The sequence below is a fragment of the Synchiropus splendidus genome, chromosome 4, assembly GCF_027744825.2.
Source record: "Synchiropus splendidus isolate RoL2022-P1 chromosome 4, RoL_Sspl_1.0, whole genome shotgun sequence".
NCBI classification, from domain to species: Eukaryota; Metazoa; Chordata; class Actinopteri; order Syngnathiformes; family Callionymidae; genus Synchiropus; species Synchiropus splendidus.
Window position 1 is genome coordinate 26,573,372 of NC_071337.1, and position 26,911 is coordinate 26,600,282.

The following is a 26,911-nucleotide window of genomic DNA, read 5'->3' on the forward strand; positions in this document are numbered from 1 at the left end:
ACATTTGACCGCTGACCTCTGACCCACTATGTCCACTTGAAAATAGTTGCTACTAAAAGCAAGAGGAAAGTCTGCCTCAGATGGTGAAACTTTCAAATTCCTACCCTCACCAGTGGTCACAGACCTTGGGTACAAAAATTGTAGTTCTTCTACTTCTTCTTTTTCTTTCAGCTTCTCCCTTCAGGGGTGGCCACAGTGGATCATCCTCCTCTGTCTCACCCTGTCTTCTGCTTCCTCTTCTCTCAAAACCACAAACTTCATGTCCTCCTTCACCACGTCCATAATACTCGCCTTTCTCTCCACCTTCTGTCTGGCAGTTCCAACCTCAACATCTTCCTACCAATGTACTGTCTCTTTCCTCTGTACACGTCCAAACCATCGGAGTCTAGCCTCTGTGACTTTGTCTCCTAAACACCTCAGCACATGTGCTGCCCCTCTGATCTACTGGTTCCTGATCCTATCCTTCCTGCTCACTCCCAGAGAGAAGCTCAGCATCTTCATCTCTGCTACCTCCAGCTCTGCCTCCTGTCTTTTCCTCAGTGCCACTGTTTCCAAACCATACAACATTGCTGGCCTCACCACCCATTTGTACACTTCCCCTTTCATCCTTGCCGAAACCCTTTTGTCACATATCACACCTGACTCTTTTCTCCACTTATTCCATCCTGCCTGCACCCGCTTCTTCACCTCTATCTCACACTCTCCATCGCCCTGGACAGTTGAGCCTAAGTACTTTGTTAATCTCTGCATCCTGTAACTTCACCTGCCCACTTGGGTCCCTCTCATTCACACACATGTATCAAGTCTTAATGTGGCTAGCCTTCATTCCTCTGTTGGCTGGTTCGCCCATTCCCATTGTGGACTCCTTCCGCTTCCTGGGAACCACCATCACCAAGGACCTCAAATGGGAGCTGACCACCAGGTGCCTCAACAGCCAACTGCCACCTGTTCATGACCTGTATGTCTCCAGGACCGAGAGACGTGCAGGTCGGATCAGAGCCGACCCTTCTCACCGAGGTCATGGACTGTTTGTTCCTCTTCCCTCTGGCAGGAGGCTGCGGTCGATCCAGACCAGAACCTCCCATCACAGGAACAGCTTCTTCTCTTCAGCCGTCAGACTGATGGTGATCAGCCTTTGTTACTTTATTTTATTTTATTTTATTTTATTCCACAGCTCTTTCCTAGTTGGTGGGTTCCCAATGACCATGGCAATATATTCTGATTCCTTTCTAAGGCAAACCTCCACCTCTCTAGCTTATTTTCCACTCATCACAGGTCACAATGTCATCTGCAAACATCATCGTCCAAGGGGCTTCTTGTCTAACCTCATCTGTCAACCTGTCCATCACCATGGCAAACAAGAAGGGGCTCAGAGCTGAGCCTTGGTGCAGTCCCACCTCCACCTGGAACTCCTGTGTTCCACCTGCAGCACACCTCACCACCGTCTTACACCTGGCATACATGTCCTGCACCACTCCCACATACTTCTCTGCCACTCCAGACTTCTGCATCGGGTGTAAATTGAGATGAATAATTACTCTTCAGTTATGATGTGACAACTAGGCAGGATACCAATACTGATTCTGTTTTGGGTCTAGTCATGCAAAGCAGTTGTGAAATGTAAAAGGACAAGATCTTAGTTGGAGAGGTCACAATTTGAAATCTTCCAAGTTCCTAGTGATGCAGTTTGCCAGGCTACAGACAGTGTAAGAAGCGCCTTCCTACATGTGTCGAGTTAAACAAAAAAGTGAAGAAGATGAGTGATGTGTTAGTGTACCTTGGCTTTAAACAGCCGCACTTCCAACGACCGGAAATCCATGTTGTTGATGAGCGATCGCATAAAGTCACTGAAAAAAAAGAGTTTACATTTTGTGATTTCAGACCAGATTCATCCTAAGGTGACACTTCTGGCAGAGTCTCGTCATTGTGGTGGGTGATTTTTGGCGGGTCAGTCCCGTGCGATGTTGTGTTTGTAGACATGTGATGGTAAAGTGTTCTGAGCCCATTGTGGTTGCTCATCGTGGCCTGGCTGCCAAACAATGCGTGGGCACATTGAGACGTCCCGCCACAGTAACGACTAAAACTGCTGTAGGTTTGGTGGGTGCGGGGGAGCGGCAGGGTGAGTGGGGTCCAGGCGGAGGGCCAGGGCGGGGAGCGACGGGGGCACACTCTGGTGCCACTCGCTGCAACAAAATCTAGGTTCCCTCAGATAATTAGGGGGAGACTCAAGCGCTTGTGTCGGGACAGGCCACTCCTGTCCAGCGTGTGGCGCCCCGACGGCCGTCCCTTCTCTTAACAAGCGCCCAGTGTTAATGAGCCCCTCCTCAGAGCCGCGCTCTCAAAGGCCTGTTAGAGCAAAGAATAGTCCAGCACTAGGCCATGGAGTGCAGAGCATGCCTGAGTGCTCACTGCGCCGTGATTGGCTGTTGCTCACCGACCTCCAGCAGCAGCGGGTTGATGGGGATGAAGCGGGACAGGACAGCTAATGATCATTAATTGCACTTGGTTTGCGGTAAAAGAGTCCAAACGCTGGCGCGCTGAGGGCACCACCGTGATAATAGCCAGCGTGAACGAGGGGCTGCACTGGACTGGAGGGAGGATAATGGCAAGATAACCTATTTTCTTTGGCCGCAGCGCCACTGGCACCCTGCTGAGCCAAAAACAGCAGACCACCCGTTTACGTAAGGCCAACATTTTGGCGCTCGCACACGGAGGCTGCTTTACAGTTGAGGTGTTTTGGTATTATCTGACCTAGTTCCATTATTTTTGGGCTCTTGGTCACTGACTTGCAGTGACGGTAGCTTTTTTTTTTAATGTTGAGAGACTCTCACCCAAAATAGATACGCCGGGTTTCTGTTGTTGTTCCCGCGCTGACATTCCACTTATTCACAAACAAAAAGTTTTCATCTCTAATTCTCTTCAATGCTTTTCTTTAAGAGCTTTTCATAAATTACACTTTGTTGGAATGATGAATGAAAGTAACAATATAAACAGACAATGTTATTAAAAAAAAAACAAAACAGTGCGACTTTTACAACGCTAAAAAACAGTCATATGAGCAACAGTGTCCAGCAGTCTAAGACATGAGATATTTTAAATACATGATCATCCCTCATTCATTATGAATAGACTTTTTGTTGAGATAAAAGAAATTCCCTCACAGCCATTTCTGCTCTTCACATTTTTACTTGGACACTTTCAGTCTTTCTCCAACATAGACATCAGCCTTTATCTTCTGAACCCCTGACATGTGCTGTTCCTCTGATCTACTGCTTCCTGATCCTACCCATCCTGCTCACTCCCCCACAGAGAAGCGCAGCATCTTCATCTCTGCGACCTCCAGCTCTGCCTCCTGTCTTTTCCTCAGTGCCACTGTTTCCAAACCATACAACATTGCTGGCCTCACCACAGTTTGGTACACCTTCCCTTTCATCCTTGCCAACACTCTTTTGTCACACATCACACCTGACACTTTTCTCCAGTTATTCCTGCACCGGCTTCTTCACCTCTTTCTTTTCTTGAAAAGAAATTCCCTCACAGTCATTTTTGCGCTTCACATTTTTACTTGGACACTTGTGCAAATCTTTTGGGTTGGGAGTCTTTCTCCAACATAGACATCAGCCGTTTTCTTTCATGGTTTTACATGCAAATGTTGTTGCATCTTAATATGATGAGTAAGTGACAGGTCAGGATAAAAAAAAAGTGTTTTATTCACAATACAAAATCTAATTGGTGGTAAGGAACAAGACCTGGCTCTAACATCTGTCTTGACCACATTGAAAGTGGATATGTGGTGGACCTCATACTGTCCTCTCCTTGTCTCTAGATGACACAGAAAGCATTGGAGGCACTTGTCTATGAGAATCCATGTATTTTTTGGACACAAAAACACATGAATGGACGATGACGATGAGCACTAGCGGGATTCGATTGTGTATTGCAATGCTGGAGATCATGTGACCCGTCCTAGGGGAATGTGGCACTGGAAGGTTTTAGGGGGCCCAATAGAGGGACAGATGGGACAAGTCAAGGGCCAAAAACGAGGCGACAGGAGGGGGCACGGCCGAGAGACTTACAGTGAAAGTTGTGTGAGAATCATCACGGATGAGAGAGAGACACACACCTCATATGATCAGAGGCTGATTGTGTCACTTCTAAGCTCGGATTAGAGACAACAGGATTAAGTGAAACAGGTAAGAGGATCACTTTGGGATGAGATGACAGAAGGATACTATTGTTTGGGTTTTGTTTGGGAGGAGAAACAGAGATCTCCTCTCTTCTCATTGAAATCACGACAATCAGTTTTGCGAGAGGAGGTTTAATATGGGCATTCATTATCATTACTATAATTGCCTCGATCCGCGGCGACACCCCGGTCTTTCTGCGCCAGCGAGGCCGCCAGTCTGCAGGCCTCCTCCACCACAGTGCACAATGAGAGGGCCGTAAATCAGAGGACCCGTGACCCTGGCCCTGTCCTTGCTGAGAGGGAGCTCTCAGAGAGGGTTAGGGCGCCGGGTGCAGGCCTTGACCCTGAGGGACCTCCAGAGAAGACTTGGCTCCACACACTCCTGTCTGTAGGAAGCAATAAAGCCCCAGGCAGGAACACCACGATGTGTGTGGGAATCTGTGGCATATGGGGCATAATGTAGTGATACAAGGGGACCGAGGCCAATTCAATTAGCGTAATGTTTTTCTGTCTGCGCCGCGATCCATCTCGGTTCGAGGGCAGCCATGAAACACACATGCACATTTAGAGCATGAAACAATGTTTCAGTGCCTATGATACAACATCTTTAACACTATCATCATTATTATTATTATCAACATTTTTTATACAATACTGAAGACTGACCAACTATAACTGCAATCTAATGATCATCTAGAGTCCACTAAAATAGTACTTCCACTTGAGCCGCATGAGAAGCATGAGCCCGGTCTGACTGGGGTAATAATAATAACCACTTTATTAATGAATCATTGTTGAGTTACGTATAACATGTCTATAAATATACAGTGTATAGATATATGAATGCTATTAAGACCCATCCTTTTCCCTAAACAAACACTGCATGAGAGCTAATAGAGAGCATCACTGGTTTACAGCATGCAGCAGCATGCAGCAGCAGGAGTTTGCATGAAGGCCTTTATGACTTCCGATTGAGATTAAGACTGTTTTCTAATCTAGTTTTGAGAATCCAAACCAAGCAAAATTTGCGTCCCATATTGGCAGAATTTCCCCAAATTTGCCAATAGTAGTGAGTCGTGAACAGGGTGGCGACCAGAAGATCAAAGTGGACCCGGCACATAGGAAATTCACTGACGGTGTCGCACTTACTCCATGGTAGCTATTTTCTGGGCCAGACTGGCGATCACAGCAAAGAGCCTCAGATCCACAAGTCCATCTGTTACTTTGAAATCCACCATCTCCAGAATCTGCAGATTGAAAGATCATGACAAGGGTGGCGCTTTAGTTAGGCTGTCGCGGGAGAGTAATGAAGTCCCACCCTGTAGACGTATATCTCTTCTTCATCAGAGAGCAGCTCGGCAGGGATGATGTTCTTAAGCGCCAGCAGGACTTGAAAACAGGAGATGTAGCCATCACCATCATGGTCCTCCTGCATGATCGCAGCACAGCAAAACACAACATATAAAGTATAACAAAAGTGTCGTGGAATGAGATCATTTCACAAGAGCTGTTGTGATGCGCGTGCTTTTCAGCAATCCATTCAGTATTAGCATCGCGTACTGTTGCTACATTCCACTTGCATCGAAAGTTGTAAGACTGAGCTGGGAAAGACGTGCTTTCTGAGTTCAGTGCGTTCCAGTTATCAAGATGGGAAAAGAAGATGGCGATGTTCACAAACCGTATTCTCAAGTTTGAGTTGCCAGAATATGAATACCTTCTTGAAGAATACGTGTGCTGTTTATAACAACAAAACCGCCTGGATTAAGAGGAAATACAAATTTGCAGAATGTGTTTGTATCCTTTGGTGTCTTTCATTTATTCCAAACGTCTGCGTCCTGTGTATGTTTATGGGTAGCCATCTTGGATTACGAAGTTGGGGTGGTGAGATTTGTCCCACCTTCCGATTGGGAAGTCTAACCTGTCTGTAATTTGTCTGATGTGTAACCTCCTTGGTCGTAATATGTATAATTATTGTGGCCTAGAAACAGTATTTAATCCAGGTTGGCATTTCATTAGCTACACTATTTAATATAGAATATAATAGAATAATATAGAAAAAAAAAATATTTATATATATATATATATATATATATATATATATATATATATATATATATATATATATATATATATACACCTCGGGTCTTGAGTTTGACACTTGTAGTAGTAGTAGTAGCAGGTGTATTTGTCATGTACGTATTAAGTACACGTACATTTTATGTTAAGCAAACTCAGTAACTAGAAGAGAGCATAAAACTCCACACAGAGGGGACAGTTTCACTCCACACATAAAGCAGTCAGAGTTCTGATTTACTTATGTCTAGTGCATTTGCAACTTTGTTAGTTGACAATGACAGATGATACATAAACTGAAAAGGGGATCTGCAAAAGACAATTACATTTTTAGATGAATAAAATCTGTATTCTGTCCAATGTACTGATAGTTAGGCAGGTTTGCTATGAGCTGAGAGGTGCAAACTGAGGAGCCATGAAGACATCTTTCAGACTTCCTAAATGAGAGTATCATTAGCACGGCAAGCAAATTCAACTTGCCACCATTCGTCACACTGGATATGAAGACAGTCTAAAAGTTTTATGCCCTTCAACTTACACTTTCAAAAGCTCTTTTGTACTCGTCCAACTTCTCTGGACTGAAAATGCAGTACTTTGCCAGAAAGTCAACTGTAAAAAAAGAGAAGAAAGAGACAGAAACAAGCTTTTACATTTTCAAGAATCCATACTCAACACTCCAACCCGACAAAGATGAAGCCTTTTTGAAATGACTGGCCTCGAAAGGATGATAAGAAGAGAGTGTGTGTGTGGTATCGGAGCAATATTTCTTTGTTCTGGTCACACTGCGGGTCACTGAAAGGGACAACATGACTTGCAGTTCACAGTGTCAAGTTGGCATGGGGAAAAGCGAAGGCCCTTTTCATAAAGGTGAAATGAAGAGTGAGAAAAGTCTTTCGCGTTACGAATTCCATAGCGCTGTTCTCTTCTCCGAGAGAGAATAAATGGCTGATTTGGTGAATTACTTGTCTTTATAAATGACACCAAAGTGCACGAATCTCCTCCCATTGACAAATAATAAACGATAATCAAAGAGAGGGGACAGACTGAAGCCAATAATGGCCATGAATATTTCGGCCGCCAAATTTGGGAGGGTGCGAGATTCAGAGGGGAGAGGGGGAAGAGGGTTAGGAAACATGGGCTTTTAAGCTGCTGCCACTTCAATTTAGGGAATGAGAATGAATCTGCTGAATAATGGATCTATTCATAGGTTTGTAGAAGAAAGAGAAGGGACAGAGTTGATATCGGTCTGGACTTAAACCCCTGGACCTCTGGGGTTTCTCTGCAATAGCAGGGGGCTGTTTGAATCTGCCATTTATCAGCTTAGGCCTAATCAAAACCAGGCCTTCCATGGATTCCCTCATTCACATGCAAAATGTTACATTTGAATCCAGTCAACTTAACTTGTTAAGGCTTGATTGATCAAAAAAAAAAAAAAAAAAAACCTGTGGGTCGGCGTCATGCATCTGTTTGCAAATATCTGGGGGCCTGAGCTGCAGATCTGCAGTCACACATGCAGCCTGGCTTGTGAGGAACAGAGATTTAAATCCTTAAAAGACACATTCACTGCGTGGCCGGATCAGTGCACTGATCAATCTGCTAAAGTGAGATGGCAGCTTGAATAGATCCAGCCTGTGAACTCGACTGAGGGCCAGTTCAGACGGCCATCTGGACTTGGCTGTGGAGTGCATTCAGCAGCTCTAAATGTATGTCTCTCCACTTTTTGTTCAGAAAGTGAAAGCGTTTAACTACAGACACGCTTCAATTATAACTGGAGCCACACTGTACAGAACTCCATGTCTACAGTACAAAAGTTCCACACAAGAAACATACAGTACCATGTCCTTCACATTTGCTCTGATGTCCCGCCTCATGCCAGCATCGACGAGCATGCTTGGAGTTTTTCCACATATTGAGAATTTCACTGCATTACTTAAAAGACAAAACATTTTACCATCATCATTGGTCCACAAGCTGGTCTGCATTTCTTATTTTAGCCTCCTACATACAAAGTATTTTTTAATGCCAAAAATATAGGCCATTTTGATTTGTAATTTCAGGCAAAAATACTCAGTTGAAAAATAACACGACTACTTCTCATGTGGGATGTTTTCAGTGCACCACTTCCAGGTGCACCATCTTATCCAATGCAACATTATTGCAAAAACATACATAGAGGGATAAAGGAGTTACGTTTAAAACATGATGCAGCCCAGAGTCCTAATCATGTTAAATGTTGGAATATGATTGAGATTCAGTCATCTCATCAATGAGTAATTTTAGCAGAGTCACAACTGAGATGAAAGCAGAGTTTAAATCATTTTATTTTGCAATTTTTCATCTAATTCCAGTCCTCCATAACATGTCGGAGCAGAAATGCTTCTGCAGAGTGACCAAAAGATGGACACAAACAAGCCCTGAGTTCTGAACCTTTTATGACTTCACATAGATGAGAGGATAACCATGGACCCAGCAGAGGGTGTCACTGAGAGAGGACACGAGTTGGACCAAGACTGAACCTGACAACCACCCAAACGCGCCCAGAGCTCAGTACATGCTCACAGAATAACACAGGGGAATAAATGCTAGACGGACAAACACACTCCGCAGTCTAAACATGCTCATGGGGAATATCCATGAAAGCCAACAGCAATCCAAACGCTGAATTGCAGCCACAGCGGAATAAACAAGGAATAAACACCCCTGCATAAGTGCGCCTCCAGGTGCCTTACCTGACTTGCTGGGGTGCTTTCAGTGGAAGTCAGTGATGTGGTAGGAGTCAAGCATGACAGAGGGGGAGGTGCACTGTCCATGGTTTTCAACTGAATAGAAAAGTCTCACTACGGCTAGGGGGACATGTATGTGCCATGCAAGCATGTTTTCAGCCCCAAATCACAACAAAAACATGTTTGCAAAGTTGATGTGACCATGTAAGAACTCTCTGACTTGTTTCTAATTGAACCGTGATAAATTGTAGAATTGGCTCTCCTCTCTAGCTGTTAATAAAAGCAACCTCCAGACAACACTTAAAAACATTGACACCTGAAAACACTGACTGGTTCAGGAATGCTGAGACACACACACACAGTGAGCCTCGACTCACTTAGCAACCACGCAAATGGTTGCTAACATGGCGGTCAAGTTGTCTCCTTCTTATCACCCACACTGCTACTATCTGCTTACACACAGAACTTCTCGATTATAGAGTATGTTTTAGGCATTATTAGACCATGACTGGTCTAGGACTTTGTTTACTTCCGCTGTGTAGCTGAAAGTGGCGCAGCCGCACATCACCCAGTCTGGTCATAGTGGCTACATGCTAGCTTAGTCAAGCTAATAACCACATTATCCAGGTTGCGTAGTCCCACTTTTCTGGGCCATCATGTAATCGTACTCAGTGTGATGTCACATTGCACTTCGCTCTCGTAATCTCTCGTAAGCAGGGGAGAACTTCATAAAGCAATGGTTTCAAAACGCAGAATCATCATCAGGTGGACTTGAGCATTTGATACCATCATATTCTGAGATAGGTCCCCTTAATACTACAGACCAGAAGACCTGCTTTAAGTAGAAGACAGTTCCAGTTAATAGTAGGTGTGTCTTACAATGATCAGTGGTACAGCAAGAGCAAGAGTCGCTCAGAGCAACACTAATGTCGAAGTAGATGAGAGTATATTTGTTATTTACGTCCAAACAATTTCAGAACACAGAATCCAGCTTCAGATCACCACTGTGCGTGTGATCTCCCACCAACTTTGCTGCTAACATGGAGGTAATGTCATGTCCTTAAACCAACAAATCAAAATAATTGAAGACACACGTACACATCTGCAGACCACCGTCGTCGCAAGTGATGACAACACAGGTGACACGAGGTTTGTCTAAGACTGTCGCTTCTCAAATGTGCATAATCTTATTGACCTTCTCAGGAGCAGTTTGTTTACTTCCGCTAGTACAGCCACACATCACCCAGTCTGATCATAATCGAGCCACATGGCTACATGCAGGGTGAGTCGTGCTATTAATCGCGTAATACAGGTTGGGTTATCCGAAAAATTCAAATTTCACTACCATAGTTACACTAAACCAGGCCTGACCAACCCGCGGCTCCCGAGCCACATGCGGCTCCTTCCTCAGTTTATGCAGGAAATAAGACGAAAAAGGAAGAGCTATTCCGGCAAAATGTCAAAATATTGTTCAAGACTTGGACCATCATCAGATCGACAGTCAACGCGATTAAACATGACTTAGTTCCATGTGTCACTTTGTCATTCCCTAAACTAAACGTATGGCATGTTTTTCACCTGCTATTCATTGTTGATCGCCGTGAAGTCCGTTTAATTTAGTGGAGTGAAGATGAGATGCTCCAGTCAGCATCGTCGCTCACACACACAGACTGAGGTGACGTTATTGGTGGCTCAGACCTCTCACAGGTTGATCACCCCTGCACTAACCCATTTGCATGCATTTCAAAAGTCTGATCTTAGCCAGACTTAACACTTTTTTGGAATGGAAAATGTGCATTTACAGTTTTTGTCAAATTCCAGTACAGGGCACACAAGTTTGCTGTGTTTACCTTCAAAAACACCAAGAATCTCTACTTTGTTTCAGGTTATTGAACAGGTAGACCAACATCATTGTTTAGTTTTGAGTCTAGACAACAACAGTGTAATTTCTCGATAAACCCCAGTTTATTCCGACTGGATATTCTTGAACAGTTACTTCCACACCATAACTGCAGCCCACTATGTTCCCCGAAAATGAAAAAAATATCCTCCTTCATTTCTATTGATTTGCTACATGATGCGTGCAAACCAACATGAAATCAACAGGAGAAAACTGTCTTCTAAGATGCAGGATTGTCTGGATGGTACAAACATTCTCAGATAGAATCAGATAGAACAACCACCCTTGGCTCATCAAAACAAAACGGGGTGAAGTCGTGGATGGAGGGGATTCACTTGCGACTGTGGGGGAGTCAGGTGGAGCTGAGAAAGCTCATGGAGGAGGGGAATTGGTATTGAAGGTCTCTTATGGTGAAGAAGACCTAAACATCAGCACATCCTTGCCTGTCTTCACTGCTCCACTGGCAGCACTGTCACAGGCAGACAAACATTGACACAGTGGTGCTGCAAGAGGTCGGGGGTCCTGGACTGAGGGGAGCCCTCAGCCATGGAATCAGCTGCACAAAAGGTGCAGTGGAGTGAGAGATTGAGGGAGGAAGCAAAGGCGGGTGGAGGAGCGGGACAAAGCCTTGGCAGCAAAACCTCCTGCCTGATAGCCTTATCTGATTCCACTCCAGCGCCCGATGGCTTTTTTTCATGCTGCCTTTAAAGCACACAGGTTGCGCCTTTGGTGTGAAGCGTAGCAGAAAATGTTAATCAAGAGAGAGACTGTGAGGAGAAAGGCGACAGAAAAGGGAGAGTCACTCTGCTCAGGCCATAATCTGCAATGAGACCGAGGCGATTAAGTAGCGACTGAGAGAGAAAGAAAGGAGCCAAGATGATGATGAGCAAGGAGGCTCACTTTTTTACTCTCCGTTTGTTTTCATGTTTTGTTCCCTCTCTGCTGAGGAGGAGGAGGATGCAAACAACCGCAGGTCACGATTCATTTAACACAAACCTGGATGTCATTTTTGATGCCTGCAGCTGACAGATGAAAAACACAGCAGACTGCTTTCTGACATCGATTAGTACTTGTCTGAGTGATTTATCCCTCCCTTCACTCAAGGCTGCATGTTAGACGTTGTATTTTATCAAATGCACTCATTGTGAAGAAACATCATGATGCCAGATGAACTATTATTCTGGCTTATTTCAAAACAATAACATACAAATAATATTGTAAAACAACAAAACAAAGTTGTGAAAATTTTGAATCAATGTATGTGTATGACAAAAAGAAAGAAAATGGGAAAACTGAGCAAAAAAACCAACAACTGATATCTCCCTGTTTTGGAAATGAAAAAAGAGAAACGAAAGAATGAAACTGGCAATTCTTTTGTGTTGTTTGTGTCTTCAGATTCCCGCGGCCTTCCCACCCACTGACAGAGCATTGTGGAAACATAGCAGCGCTGTCCTGATTTCAGTCTGCTCTATCACACTTCTCCTTTTGAATTTCCAACTTGTGAGGGTTGAAATGTCTCAGGAAAGTGAGTGGTCGAAACATAGAAAGAAAAAAATGAAAAAGGAAGAACTCAAGAGGATGACACGTTCCGTGGACAAATCTATTGACATTCATGATTTGACCCTGTGATTTCTTGAGAATGAAGTGTATTTTTTGGCCATTCCTTTTTAACTATCTGACTTACAACTAATGTCCACTTAAAATAACAAACAATAGTAGGTGCGTATCACACTGACCAGCGATGCAGCCAGTGTGAGTGTGAGAAGGAAATGAGGGTCACTGCTGCAACTCTCGCAGTGATGTAGATGAGGAATGCCTATTTGCTACTGATGTCTAAAACTTTCATGTCAAGGCATCTGGTTTGTGTCACATTCGAGTATCATCTGTGTCCCCGTCAAAGCTCAAAACAATGCCACGTGTTTGCTTCGTGAACTTAAAGTAAAGAAGAAAGAGAAGTTCACTTAAGTGAAGGCGACTAGACAGAGCAAGAGGACAAATGCTGTTCACTTATATGAGTGAGTCATGCATCTTTTTGACCGTGTCATTACACTTCTTTGTCCATTATTTGTGGACTTCAAATGGTTTCTGATCAAAATCTGATCACATGTGACAGCTTGCTCTGATGAAGCACCGCCCGCGGTTTGTGATGCGTCCGCTCCTCCCTCCCTGCGACTCGCTTGTTGTTTGTTGTTGTTCTTTGTTGTTTTTCAGTCTGTCATGTAAAGTTAGCATCCTGCAGCACATGCGCGTTGAAAGGCATCAAGGTCACATATGAAATACGATATTTAAAACACCAGCACTTGACGGAGAGTTTTCCATGCTCGTGAAAGTGAAACTGCAGTGGTCGCTTGCGGACACTCGCCGGTCTGAGCGTGACATTCGTAACGCGAAGCATATTGCCCAAGAAATAATGATTAATTTCACAGCGCTAGATGACCAGGTTGTTTTAAGATGGAATTGACTGAATCTGTTGGCTGTTTTGTGTGTCAGATGCAGTGTTCTTTGGCCACCTGAATATGAAACATTAGCAAACGTCCAGAGAGGGAACTCTCATAAAAGAGGTTGAAGACAGCTGCTTCTGCTTGGAGCATCCCTAGTTTTTACAGTCAAAAGAGCCGGCAAAAATATTGAGCCTCATCACATCAAACCGATGACATGGGGGTGAAAATTTAAATGTATATAAGATGTGAGGAGTTCATGACTCAAGTTCACAGCATTGCCGAGATTGTTTCATGAGTCAGTCTTGATGCTGGATCCTGTTTTCAAAACTAAAACTAGAGGTGCACTAGAAGTGATCCTCATGCATTTTCTGTGGCACAGACAGCACCAGTACACACACGGCTTACCGACCAGTGCGGCTTATGTACAAAAAAACTATTTTCCTTCTTAAATGTCATGGGTGCAGCTAATATTCCCGGGGGAAATACAGTACTTTGTGCACACTTTGTTCTCCCGTTCCAATTGTTTTACTCCATCTTTCAGAGGTAATATCTCCACTGAGATTTTGTTATTTTTTCCCATTATTTTTGCAATATCCTCTATATTTTCATTTATTTTCCGAGTCTCTCAGCTTGACAATCTTCGTGCGTGAACTTGATCTTTACAACCATATTCTCTGTTTGTTTTCTCCATGTCTTCCTTTATTTCTGCTTCAATCAGCTGAGAGATGGAATGAATTTCTCCAAACCTTCTGATAAGCTTCATTATAGCTGACTACACTTCCAAACCCTCTGTTTTCTTAATGGCTCAGGGTCATTTTGTCTGGCTGTCTGCATAAATTTTCTGATCAGCTGTTCCTTCTTTTCCTGCATTTCAAGAAGATTTTCATACAGTTTTTGAATAGTTGGGTCAGAGCTTCGTTTTTAGCAATATACCTGTTTTTCATGCAGAAGCCCCGGCACCAGAAACTGCCAGGTTCTGACCAGATAATTCAAATAATTTCATGCCACTCACTTCTTTAATATTTAAAGCTCTGTACTAGTGTTGGTGACAAAATATTACGTGTGTCTTTGCTAATGTAGTGCTTGAAAATTTTCTTTCAGAATTGAAAAACATTCTCTTTAACTAGATAATTGTTGTCCAGCTCAATAAAACACCAAATAACTAAGATAACAAGGTTAAAACAAAACGGAAATCTGCCAATTCTAGTCTAATTTCATTTTTTTTTTTTTCAGAACAAAACTGATACAACATGATACGGACCTCTAGGTATGAGCTCAAACAATGGCCCTCAACTCTTTTGTTTTTTCAAGTTCACATGTTTGTTACTCTGTTTCCCGCCTAATCCCAGACTTTTGTTTCGGCTCATCACCAACACTGTATAAAGTGTCCCATAATTCCTCTAACAAAGGTCACATTCAATAGCCGAGAGGAGGTGACCCCCTTTAATAGCAGGAGAATGTCAGAGTGCAACGTGGCCTACATCTGCAGACCTAAAAAATATGTGATTAAGAGAGGGAATTTAGAGCAAACCGCACACACACACACCACAGGGACGTGACAACAGCACGTCTGTGAGAAATAGGTTGTAGGATGTTTTTGGTTTTAATCCCGCATGAGTCGGCGGTGATATAGTGAAACTACTGTTTACATCAGGACTACTAAATATGAAGCACTGAGCGTACACCAAAGAAGACCGTCTTACAATAGAATGAAAGAAAAGATGGAAATCTAATCTGATAAAGAGCAGTGGAAAGTAACCAGCAGGTGGTGCAGTGGAAAGTGTGGGAGTGATAAGCGGTTGACATCACCAACAATGTGGACTTAAACAACAAGTGCAAGAAAGCATGACAAGTGTTGCAGCTAGGCTGTGTAATCATGATCCCAGTGGCCCCTGGGCTGTCAGACCAACACAAGGCTGGGATTTTGTCCTGATAAAATCAAACTAGAAAAGGTTCAATGAAAATTATTTTCGCAGTGGAGTTAAATACAAACAGTTGTAATTCTCAACCGGACAATCATGCAATTTAATTTAATTTTTTTCCATCATCGTTTTCAGGTAGAAGTGCCAAGAGTTGTTTGTTCCTCCGCAGTATGTGCCAGATTGTTGGTGACAGTATCTGGCAGCATCCTGCTCTCGTCTCTGTTGTTGCACCCTCCACACACAGCTCCTCCCCTGCACTTGCCCCGAAACAAAAAAGAAAAATAAAACTGAAGAGTGTGTGTGTGTGTGTGTGTTTGTTCAAGCGCTTGTTAGGAAAACAAACAAAGACACACGTAGTGGCTGCGCTCCTGTATCTGGCTGCACGCCATCCGCCTAACCACAGACCACAAACTTTTCAGTAAACACACTGGCTGTGCTTCAAACACACGCCTCGGACCAATCAGCTCCGGCCTCTGACATGCCCCAGGAGTTTAAATCATCTGCTATAGAGCAATAAGAGATCTCCAGAGATAACCCACAAAGCCAAATCATCTGCTATTATAGTCTGGCTGCTCCTTGACGTTGTGCCATTAATAAGGCCATTGTGGCCTCTGTTTGGACACTGTATAATGGACTCTTTGACAGATTGACTGTGCTCTCCATCCCGCACAACCCCTCCGTCTTTCTCTCTCTTCAATAAAGCCAGCATATTCCGCACAGGCCTCCATCAATAGATTACTTGCTTGTTTGCCGAGTCATTTGGTGGCAATGGGTAAAACACGGAGGCATTCTAAACTCAAGGCTTGGTAAACAAGGCCTGACATAAAAGGCTTAGGTGAAAGCACAGAGGGCGCATATCATGTATCCAAGCCTTAGAATGGGAAGAAGTCTCCTTTCTTGGTGAGGCAATGCCTTAACTGTAGAAAAAATTACACAATCATCATTTGACAGGTGAATTCTAGATGACGATATCGTCTTTTTTTCCCCCGGAATGTTTAGAGAAAATGATCTTTTTCTTTAATTTCTTCAGCTAAAACTCAACTCCAATGGCACTGTGGCCAAATTGATGATTCCCTTTCACATTTTTGTCCACTTCAGACTCCTTACTGGGACAGAACAGCTTCATTAAAGTTAGATCACTGCTCGTAGAAAAAAATGTTTTTAACAATGTGATATCGTTTGATATTAAAAACCCCAAAACAGCAGCAAAAAAAAAAAGGATCATAAATGAAAGCCGGTGTATTAGCTACTGCAGCTTGTTTGCCATGTTTGCATGTATAAGAACAAAGAGGGCGCCCAGAACACTTGCCTCCAAAAAGACAGTTAAACGCTACAAAACAAATAAACACGTCTCAGGCACATTGATTTTCAGCTGTCATGTTGGATGTTTGTTTTTGTCATTTTCCTTTTTAATTGCCCATTCAATGATTCAAAAACAAGATCCAATCTGGCCCAGAGGTAAAAGCTGTACTGTCGGCGGTGGGTGGGTCAATACGAGTCAGGCCCCAAGGCCGCCAGGTGTTCCCTATCACGATTTAACATTCATCAGACACCCACGGAGTTGCTCGCACCACTTCCTGGTTAGCAGGCGCTTAAACAAAAAGAGACCACGGTTACTTGACGTCAGTGACGCAGCTCTCTGTTTACTGTGCGTGACTCCAAAGCAAATGACTACGCGAGGTGGTTTGTTTTTTAAAACTCGAAAGGTTGACAAAATAAAGTGTAGTATTTTTCATCCTGCTCCACTACAACTTACAGATAATAGGTAGTGTCTTATATATTGTAAATATGAGAACACATTAGTGTCCAGTATTAAATAGACTTTAATCAAGACTAAAGTTCACGTCATTTCATAAAACATAAAAAAAATAGTATCCTGGAAACACACATCTAATATTTCTCACAATAATATATTTTTTTTCACAAATTATTTTGTCTTGATTATTGTGATTTTTCATCTTTTAATTTTAAACTATAAACGTTTTCCTTAATTTTATAGATTCACGTGAACCCTGCAGTTTTTAATCGTTTTTTAATTTTCCTTTCTGTCTGTCTGTTTGAGGGCAACATGTCACCCTAGGATACAGCAATAGTCACACCTTTCATTGTATTTTTATGATTTTAAAACTAAGTTGCGAAGCTACAGCTACCTCATATAGATTCTTACCACAAAGTTATGTGGTGGAATACACTTTTACAGTCCTGAGACATGTTTCTTTTCAGCTTGTATTTCATCTTAGACTGTCTATTAAAGACAGACCATGACCGCAAGTTTCGAGTCACAATATAAAGTTTCAGGATTCATTTTCAATTTAGTTTAAAGATTTTCACTTAATTTAGTTTAAAGCATTTCTGGTTATGTCAGAAATGTGCATATATTTGAGCGTAGCGTTTGCCGTTTTAGACTTGCATGAATTAATTCTTGGGACAAGCATGTGCTCGTAGCAGGATCAACCAGTTACCCTCATAGCATTATTTTGTTAAGCTTTAAGGAGAGCAGGTGAGTAAGGAGAGTGAGTCAGCCCAGATAGCCAATGGACTGTACTGTATCAAATAAATCATATTTTTTTCACATGAGGGTGACCACAATTTGTATTACTGAAGAGTCTATGTCAGGCAGTGAGAGGAAATAAGTATTGTAACAAAGACCACTGACTCAAAACACAAGATCCACTCCGGTTTTTCAAACTGACACAAATCTGCATCTAGAATATCAAAGAGTATGACAACCATTTTATTGTCATCTTCATTTTTACATAGCCATTCACTGTTATGGAGCTGGAACTGCCAACTCTGCAGCATCAGTACCATCACCCCCTGACAACTGTGAGTCATCGCTTCCAGACCAAAGTGGTTTGACTAAGAATAAGACCTTCATATGGTGGGTGTTTTGCAGATCGAGTTTCGCACTTGTCTGCATCACGGTATAATCCATGGTCATATTTGAACATTTCATTGAACACTGTAAAAATAAGTACCTAATATATAGCCAAGACATTCACACTTTAAATGATCTTCCAGTATTTACGATTCATATTGAGAATAAAATGTATGTAAACTAAAAATACAAAGAATGAAATCTTTTTAACCTGCACAGCATCATGAGTGAACATTGATAAACTTAAGATAAACTTAAAAATCACTGAATGATAATTCTATTTTGTCACTGAAATGAACCAGTACACTTTCAAAAAGCCATTTCAACAAAAAAGTTCCCCGTATTGAGAATAAAGCAAAGCAACACAAGGGCTTCTATTATTACTTGAAAAGCATAAACGCTACATAGTGCCATGTCAGAGCATTTATTGCCAGTATTATCACACAAACCACTACACTGATGGGTCTGAGTTATGTTACTTGTCAAGCCACTGTGTGGCTGAATGAACGTGTGTGAAGGGAAAAGGCTACTTGCTATTTTGGGAATCTTTTGCCAAGTGGTCAGTGTTTGCCTAAATGGGGCCAGTTAGGGCCATTCACTGGCTTAATGAGGGGCCACCTTTGCAAGAGACTGGATGAAAGTACACACACACACACACACACACGCGCGCACACACAGGAGAAACACTTTGTCGGTGCCGACATCACACGTGTGAGTGTGTTTGCAATGGCACACAAGGCAACAAAAGAACTCTGGCAAACGTTCAGAGGCAAAATATGACAGATTGTACTAGAACACGCTCAGTAAACACGCCACACCCAAAAAACACAAGCGGTGCAAGAATTGATGAGTTGAACCACCACCCCTTCTTTGTCCTGTCTGCACACACAGAGACACAATGTTGTGCAGGAAAAGTTGCCTTCATAGTTATTGGCAGAAAACAAGACTAAGCTCATCAGACAGTCATTGACTGTGGACTTGTCCTTTACTTCTTTTACAACTGGCCAAAATCTGCTATTCTTCAGTTGATACAAACCATCGCCCACATTAACACTCAGTATGGACTTCTGTATGCACTGCTGAAGGTCAACAAAAACCCAACAGCAAACATGTGAATCATTTTCTGCAGCACTCTTGACTGCTACATTTACTTGTCCTTTGATTTTAATGGACACATTGGGACTCCCAGTCAGCAAAGCCTTGGCAGATTTGCTGCTGAAAAATAACCCATGGCTTTGAAATGTTTAAGACAGTGGACACAATTGGGAAGAATCCTCCGTTTTCATTTTAAACAGCCCAAAGCGATAATATTGATGATCTCACAGGTGAACTGCTCGCATCCTCCTGTGAAGGCACAAAAGCCCTTCTCTTTCCAGCACTGGCAGCTGCATCCTGCTTGATAACCGAGTGAACAAATCCGACCAATCAGTCCCATTCACTGGTGCGGGCACTCGACGCAGACCTGACTGACCCCTGCAGAGGCCCAGCCCCTCAGCCTTGACCTTAGGTGTGGAGGCTCCATTGTGGGACTCGCCAGGACCCACACGCTCACAAAGACTTGGACGGCAGAAATTGGCCACTTGAGGGAAACTGGAGAAGTCCTGACTAAAGTCCTGGTTCTAAAAAAGCCAAGTCTAAAAATCAAGTGTGAGAGAGTGAGTCGTAGAGTCATGGGGGTGTTTGGATGCTGGGGTGGTTGTCTGTGTGTTAAGGGAAACAACAAAATATCTCAAGAGAGATTTGTTTGCCCCTTTATCGAATTAAATATACTGTAGCATTAGAGAATAGCACATTATCATATAGCGCCTCTGTGGTCTCACTTGCGGTAAAAAGAATCAAAACCTTTTGCAATATTATTTAGTATTATTTAGTTCAGAGAAACTGGAAACTTGTCTTTCATAGTTAGATGTCGCCTTGACGCTTGTAACACATCGTTCACTTTCCCAAATGATAACAACATAATGCTGTGCTGGAAATTCAATATATCACTCCAAAATACAAGACACAAACATGTTAAACATTTGGGTAAGTAGAGTCTAAAATGAAACAAAGCAGATAAATAACGTAGATCAACTTTAGCCAGTAGTAAATCTAAAATTTTGCGAGAAAGCTCGGACTATGGATTGCAGGCGTTTACAGAGACTGTGTAACAAATAACACCAGGACCAAACGATGAGACACACCATATTTAAAACGTTGAGTTAGGAGAGACACAAGCTCCATAAACTATAAAAGTGCTGGCACTTACCTCCACCAAGCAGATCACTCCACATGACTTCATGCTTCACAGCATACCATCGCTAGATACTTCCATGACTCAAGAATTGTGTACGCTCACAGCACAAACAACGGGACCAAACGAACTGGCAACATCAGGGTTTCAACACATTTTATCACAGGAAAGACCATTTATTTTAGTGATTATAAATCTAAATGTGAGGTTAAAACATTATAATGAAATGTAAGTTTGGTTTAAGTCCTGGTTGAGGGGCAAATTATAAATATAAAAGCGACATGAGCATAGGGTTGTTTCAGAAAAAAGTAATATAGTAATATAGTAATATATTATCTGTCAATAACCGGCAGCCTGTTATCGCCAGGAGAGAAAAGACAAATTGAAACTTTTTTTTTAAAAACCTTACACGCACTATGGATATTTCATTAGGATTAAATTAAATATGTGCATTTCATGACATACTTACAGTCCTCAAAGTTGGAGCATCCATTGCGGCTGAGTGGATGTGCGTTTCCACCTTGAAGCCTGGAAAGCATATTCAGAACCTTTGTCTTTCTAAATTCCATCTTCCGGGCCTCCTCCTCACTTCCATATCTCTCGTTGCTGTTTGAGGACACTTCCCAGCTCCTCCCGTCGTCAAGCTTGCACTCGTTCTCCATGGCACCTTCTTCATCGCTAGGATCTGGCAGAGAAAAATAAAGTTGAGGAAAAAGCGATGAGCCATTTGCCAATGTAGGAAGGTAAAATCCCCACAATTTGAAACAAAACAAACTGTATTCAGAGCCATCGACGAGGAAGTAGCCACTCAGTAGACGGCACTAAAACCTATTCTGGTTCCTTCAATGCCGACTCATTATCACATTGTTCTCCTAAATGCCACCTCACATCATGCTTTAAGCCTTTCACAGTCAGAGTGAGGTGCAGACGCTCTCTCCGAAAACTAAATAGCCACCCATTTTGTCACCAACCGACCAATTAAGACCCCTATTATCTTTAAATACAAAGTCCTCAGAATACACTTGTTGGCGTAGCAGCACACACACACAAAGAGCTCCATCAATGCAGACTGGAGCCAAAGGAAGACTTGCGCTGCCTTTAGCAACTGCCTCACTCACGGTTTTAGACTAGACCTTTCCAGTGACAGAAGACCAGCCATATTTCAAAATTCTGAATGACTCTGTCCAGCCAAAGCAGAAACCTTTACCAGTGGAGGCGCTGACACACAGCAGATTCATCAATCCACAGCAGTATAGCGCCACATCAGTCAGCGCACATCCAGAGGTCAGACGGCCAGATTGATGGAGCCATGTCTCATTTCCCAGGCCTTCTTCCACCACACTGAACACAATCACACACTTCCATCAACCTTCATGTCCGGCTGAAATCTCAATGTCAGTCAAATAGATGGTGAGCAGGAGAAAGGTGTTCCTCCTTGGACCATTGGAGATTCATCATGTTTTTTAATCTATGTCCGCATCCTCATCGCCATCACATTTGTCATTTGTTCTATCCATAAAATACAAAACAATGCATGGTGCAAACTGTTTTCTTAAAATGCTTAAATAAATGTATGCAGGATTAATTTCTTTGTTTTCCCAAAGCGCCAAAGTGGTTTAATCTTTGAATACACAGCAGTGAATACTGGTCACTGCAAGATGGAAACAAGGCTCAATCTTAAACCCAGAGCATGTTTCCATACCAACCACAGCATCTGAACAGGGCAGATAGCTGGATTTGGCTATGAGCGGCCGGGTCCAATAGCCGCGCTGATCTGGAAAAGGCCAAAGGAGACAAAAAAAAAACAAAACAAAAAAACACAGCCCACCCTTCGCTCAACTCCCTTGACGCCGTTGGCTATTTAGTCACACATCCAGCGCACCAGGCGATGGCAAGAAGGTTGGTCTTGTATCTCTTTCTTTGGATGTTTGAGAAAGAGATGAGCATCAGGCACAATCAACATGCTGGTTTTTTTGTGATGCCACCCAGAGCCTTCACTCCCCTATCTCCTCGGAGAATAGAAGGGCCGGGTGGAGGAAAAAGCCGAAATCCTCACCAAATTATTATTCATGGGAAGAGGATTTTCCTTTCACGGCCTTATTATCGAAGCTTTTCCCAACACGTCAGCCTCTCTATCAGCCGTGACAAGTGCCAATCAAAGAGCTTGACGCCAGGTTTTTTTAAGGGAGGGGGTGCTACTTGGCCAAGCACTGGAGGATTTCAGAGACAATAGCCAATGAGCCCACAGTGGCGGTGGCTTAGAGACAATAGTGACATGGCTACACTGTCAGTGTGTGGTCTTCTGGGGGGGAAACGATCCTTGCTTACACAACTAATCTCTGCTACGACCATCTCTGTCACTCTGCGGCCTAATCTGTCCCCTCGCTTCCTTGGGCCTGCGCCGGAACAATTCACAAGGGTCAGTTCAGATTAATTCTCTTTGTGGCCCGCACATCGTAACATTCATTTGGACACTAACGTCTTCAGTAGCAGCTGAATGCTAAAGACAGGGGTGAACGTGGAGTGACCGGGGCAGCGGGGAGGCAGCCATGAGACAATTATCGGGGGGGATTATACTACCTATGAATTCCTGATGAGCACGCAACTGAACAAAGGTTTTTATCACCAAGCCTCACTGGGGAGCAGGCACATCTTACAAAAGATCATTCCACGCCTGAGGGACCAGAATCACGAATGAAGCTCTGGACTTTATAGATTCAGAGATTAAAACTTTTCGAAGAAGAAGTACAAAAAAAACCTTTCATAAGAGCTTTTTCGCTTATAAAAAGGACAAGTTCACTAAAAGTGACATCAAGATAAACTGACAGGCCTGAATCGTCAACATCAAAAAATGTAGCAACAATGTCAAAAATAAGTTCAAGGTTTTACACTGATGGGTTCTGCTAGTGTTTTCACATTGTGTGGAACTGATTCCCGGTTTTCAGAATAACTGATGGAGATCTTCACTTAAGTTTCTGATGATATATGTAATCATATCTTGCATTAATATCCTGCATTCAATATGTTTTAAAACAGAGGTCTATATGGCCAGAATGCAAAATAGAGTTAACATCCACAGTATGTGTTGGTTTGCTCACACTATTATCATGAAAAAAAGAGTGTTGGTACACATCTTGATCTGGCCCTCAGCTGTTGCTGCACATCAAGGGACTGGAAGCGTGCGGAGAGGTCATTGGCGTGCCACTCCGCACGCTGCATCAACAGATGCAGTCGATGAAATGCATGCTTTCTGTTGTTTTCTTAACATCCACCATCAGCCAGTATTTGTAACTCTTGATTTCAATGATTATCACAGTTCTGGACTTTTCTCTGTTTTCTCTCGTATGCTGTAGTTGTGAAATTCATCAGGATTAAGCCATAGCTCTGAATATTTATTAGCTAATTAACATACTTGTGAGAAACCGTATTACAAGTGAAAGTTAAAACAGACAATTGGTCGGCGAATTGGAGCAATCCCTTCGTCGCACTGTTGTCCATAAGAGAGAGCTGAGCCAGAAGGCAAAGCTCTCTATATACCGATCAATCTTCGTCCCGACCCTCACCTACGGTCATGAGCTTTGGGTCATGACCGAGAGAGCAAGGTCCCGGATACAAGCAGCTGAAATGGGTTTTCTCTGAAGGGTGGCAGGCGTCTCCCTTAGAGATAGGGTGAGAAGTTCTGTCACTCGGGAGAGGCTCGGAGTAGAGCCGCTGCTTCTCCACATTGAGAGGAGTCAGCTGAGGTGGTTCGGGCACCTCATCAGGATGCCCTCTGGACGCCTCCCTGGGGAGGTGTTCCAGACACGTCCAGCTGGGAGGAGACCGAGGGGTCGACCCAGGACCAGGTGGAGAGATTATATCTCTACGCTGGCCTGGGAGCGTCTCGGGATCCCCCAGTTGGAGTTGGTGGATGTCGCTTGGGAGAAGGCCGTTTGGCGTGACCTCCTGAAGCTGCTGCCCCCGCGACCCGGCAACGGATAAGTGGGTAACGATGGATGGATGGAGTTAAAACAGACAAAGTCTAGTTCCTATTTAGCCTATTACGTATTTCGTCTACTTAGTCAACAAGTTTCTGGTGTCATTTTCAGCTTCAGAATCTCCTGTGCTTCCTAAATCTCCCCGCGTGTCCTATGAACATCAGGAAACGACAAGCTGCCCGCAGATGAGTCCACGTATAACTCATCATCGTCGTTGTCGTCTTGGCACCGTCTCCCGGCAGTGGCTGCGTGGTCTTGCAAGCTCATGCTGACCAGTCCATAGCACACCTGGGCCTCACGAGGGCTGCAGATTCAAGACATTTGGAAAACATGTATAATGTTGCCAACTGTGGGCCTTAGGTTTGACAGGCTTGCTCTTGGAAAGGGTCATCAACTTTCTTGAATCACAGAGTTGCTTCAAAGGCGAGAAGTTGCACCTTCATTAATACGTTGTTTTGACTGTTCAACGACATTCATCAAAGACTCATTTTTCATAAAAGTGACCAAAAAACTGGTGTGTGGTCCCAGTACGCATGTAGTGTCGCCAGTTTTCTGTTGGACACATTTGAGGTCTGGGTTTTCAATGTAATGGCAGCAAATAAAAGTGCTGTAAAGAATATTGTCAAATTATGAGATATTTGTAGAACTAAAAACAAATGACCAAATAGATCACAAACATCTCCAAGTGGTGAAAAGTTTCCACCATAGCTCAACTGCCTTTGATCAGTCATTTGCTCGTTCGAATGCAGATGACTTGACTGGGGTTGTTCCATCCATGACTGATTGTTCCACTGAGAGAGTGAACTTCGTGCACCCCTGGGGTAACAGATCCTCACCTATGCTCCAGTCACACACAGAGCAGTCATTAGAGGCTGGGTGACCTCAGGATTGAACTCTCCACGCCCTGCAGATGACCCCTGGCCCCTCAGAGGATGACCATGTCTTTGGCCTCTTGGGTGAGAAGAGTCGCACCCACCAAGATAGGAACCTTACATTTTTCAGCAACAAAGAGGTGCAATAAAGAAATGGTGAGGGGAGTTCCAAGTGTTTTGTGTGTATCTGTGTGTCCATCTATCTGTGTGCGTGTGTGTGTGTCTGTGGTTGCGTGACCTTGTGATCGAGCCCACTTGAAAAATTGTCCAGTGGGAGTGACTATGTTGAAATACTAGTTAGGGAAAAACTTCAGAAATCTAATGCTAGACATTCACCTTGAAGTTTGCACTTGCATCTGTCAAACCATTGACTCTTTACGTCAATATAATTCAGGCTGAAGGCATTTATACATCATATTCAGACTTCCAAAGAAAAGTCACTGCACATTTTGTGGCGTCTCACAGGCAGTTAAGATGTGAACACATGGCAGACTACAGCCCAAAATGAGGGCTTGCTTCTCCACACAGTCTCAGGATTTTCTTTGCTACACACTGAAAAAGGCAGACAAGGGAAGTCAGGGTCATGGTGCAGATAATATCAATGAAGGGGAGCTGGACGAAAACGCTTCCCTAAATGTCATAAAAACTTTTTTGATGATGTCAACTATTTATGGGCCTTTATACCTTCATAACACAGGAAGTGTTTCTAAGCAATGCAGCAGGTAGGGTTCAGGTCAAGTTTACCTGGAGTTGATCGACAAGGCAAAGGACAGGGATGAGTTATACTATAGTATAGTAGTATTTCTGTGGCATGCCCCAGATTCTTATCTTCAGGAATATAAATGGTTCTCACTCAGGCAGATGGGACCTCCAAGATACCGTAGGTGCACCTCTGAGGATGAACACAGGACACAACTTTAGGAAGCCAGAACGACGAAATGGACTGTAATTTACCTGGTGGAAATAAAGTGAGCCATTATCTGGAAGTTTGCTCTCCACCTCCAAGTGGTCCTCCAAAGGGTACAGCTCTTCAGTGTTAGTGGCTTTAACTGTAAGCGTCGCCTCCTCCTCATCACTCATGAATGTACACAAGCTAACCACACAGGTGAAGGTGATACTGGGAGCCAGCTGGCCCTCGCAAGGATTAGCTGGCTTAAGTGTACCGGAGGCGAGGGAACACCAAACACAGCGTTGACAGTGAGGAGACAATGGCTTCTAATAAAGCAGAGCTGACAGGGACTGAGTGGGCTTTTACCGGATCAGTCGGTAATGTTGAAGATGGGCTCTTGTATTGATTAAGTATTGTATGGAGGGAGCAGAGAAGCCGTGTGTCATAGCAACAGAGAGGGAATGAAAGAATGAATTTGCTACGGAGATTTCAGGGGTGCAGTACCAAAGTTGCAGGTGGAAGGTCTTGATGTGGGAGATGGACTCAGGTCTACAGCCAACGATGAGCACGAGACTTCATCTGACGCACTCTGCAAGACACAGAGCACATATTGAGCAAGAACAGTCCACTAGATGCTGTCGATATTGCTGCACAATGCACTTGTAATGCTGACCATTTATTATTAAAATAAAGTAATATGAATGAAATTAAACATTTTAAAAAACATAAATGATCATTTATGATACGTCATCCATTTACATGCAATGGCAGGATGCACTAAATGTCAGCTGCAGCATAAGGACTTAACTGCCTTGCT

The 26,911-nt window shown here is 43.3% G+C and overlaps 1 protein-coding gene across 7 annotated transcripts in view; it reads right to left on the reverse strand.

Annotated features, from left to right (window-relative positions):
- The window catches only part of LOC128756728 (uncharacterized), an 86,355-nt gene that overhangs the window by 1,942 nt on the left and 57,502 nt on the right, over positions 1 to 26,911 (reverse strand). For 4 of the 7 annotated variants that reach the window (XM_053861295.1, XM_053861294.1, XM_053861296.1 and 1 more), the window contains 7 exons: positions 26,599 to 26,683; positions 26,059 to 26,097; positions 20,826 to 21,041; positions 6,798 to 6,868; positions 5,505 to 5,615; positions 5,336 to 5,433; positions 1,778 to 1,847 (listed from right to left, as the gene is read on the reverse strand). In XM_053861295.1, the coding sequence (XP_053717270.1) occupies positions 1,778 to 1,847; positions 5,336 to 5,433; positions 5,505 to 5,615; positions 6,798 to 6,868; positions 20,826 to 21,041; positions 26,059 to 26,097; positions 26,599 to 26,683 (690 nt within the window). Of the gene's footprint in view, positions 1 to 1,777; positions 1,848 to 4,359; positions 4,625 to 5,335; positions 5,434 to 5,504; positions 5,616 to 6,797; positions 6,869 to 20,825; positions 21,042 to 26,058; positions 26,098 to 26,598; positions 26,684 to 26,911 lie in introns of those variants that run through there. The other 3 variants (XM_053861298.1, XM_053861297.1, XM_053861299.1) reach the window with 3 other exon arrangements.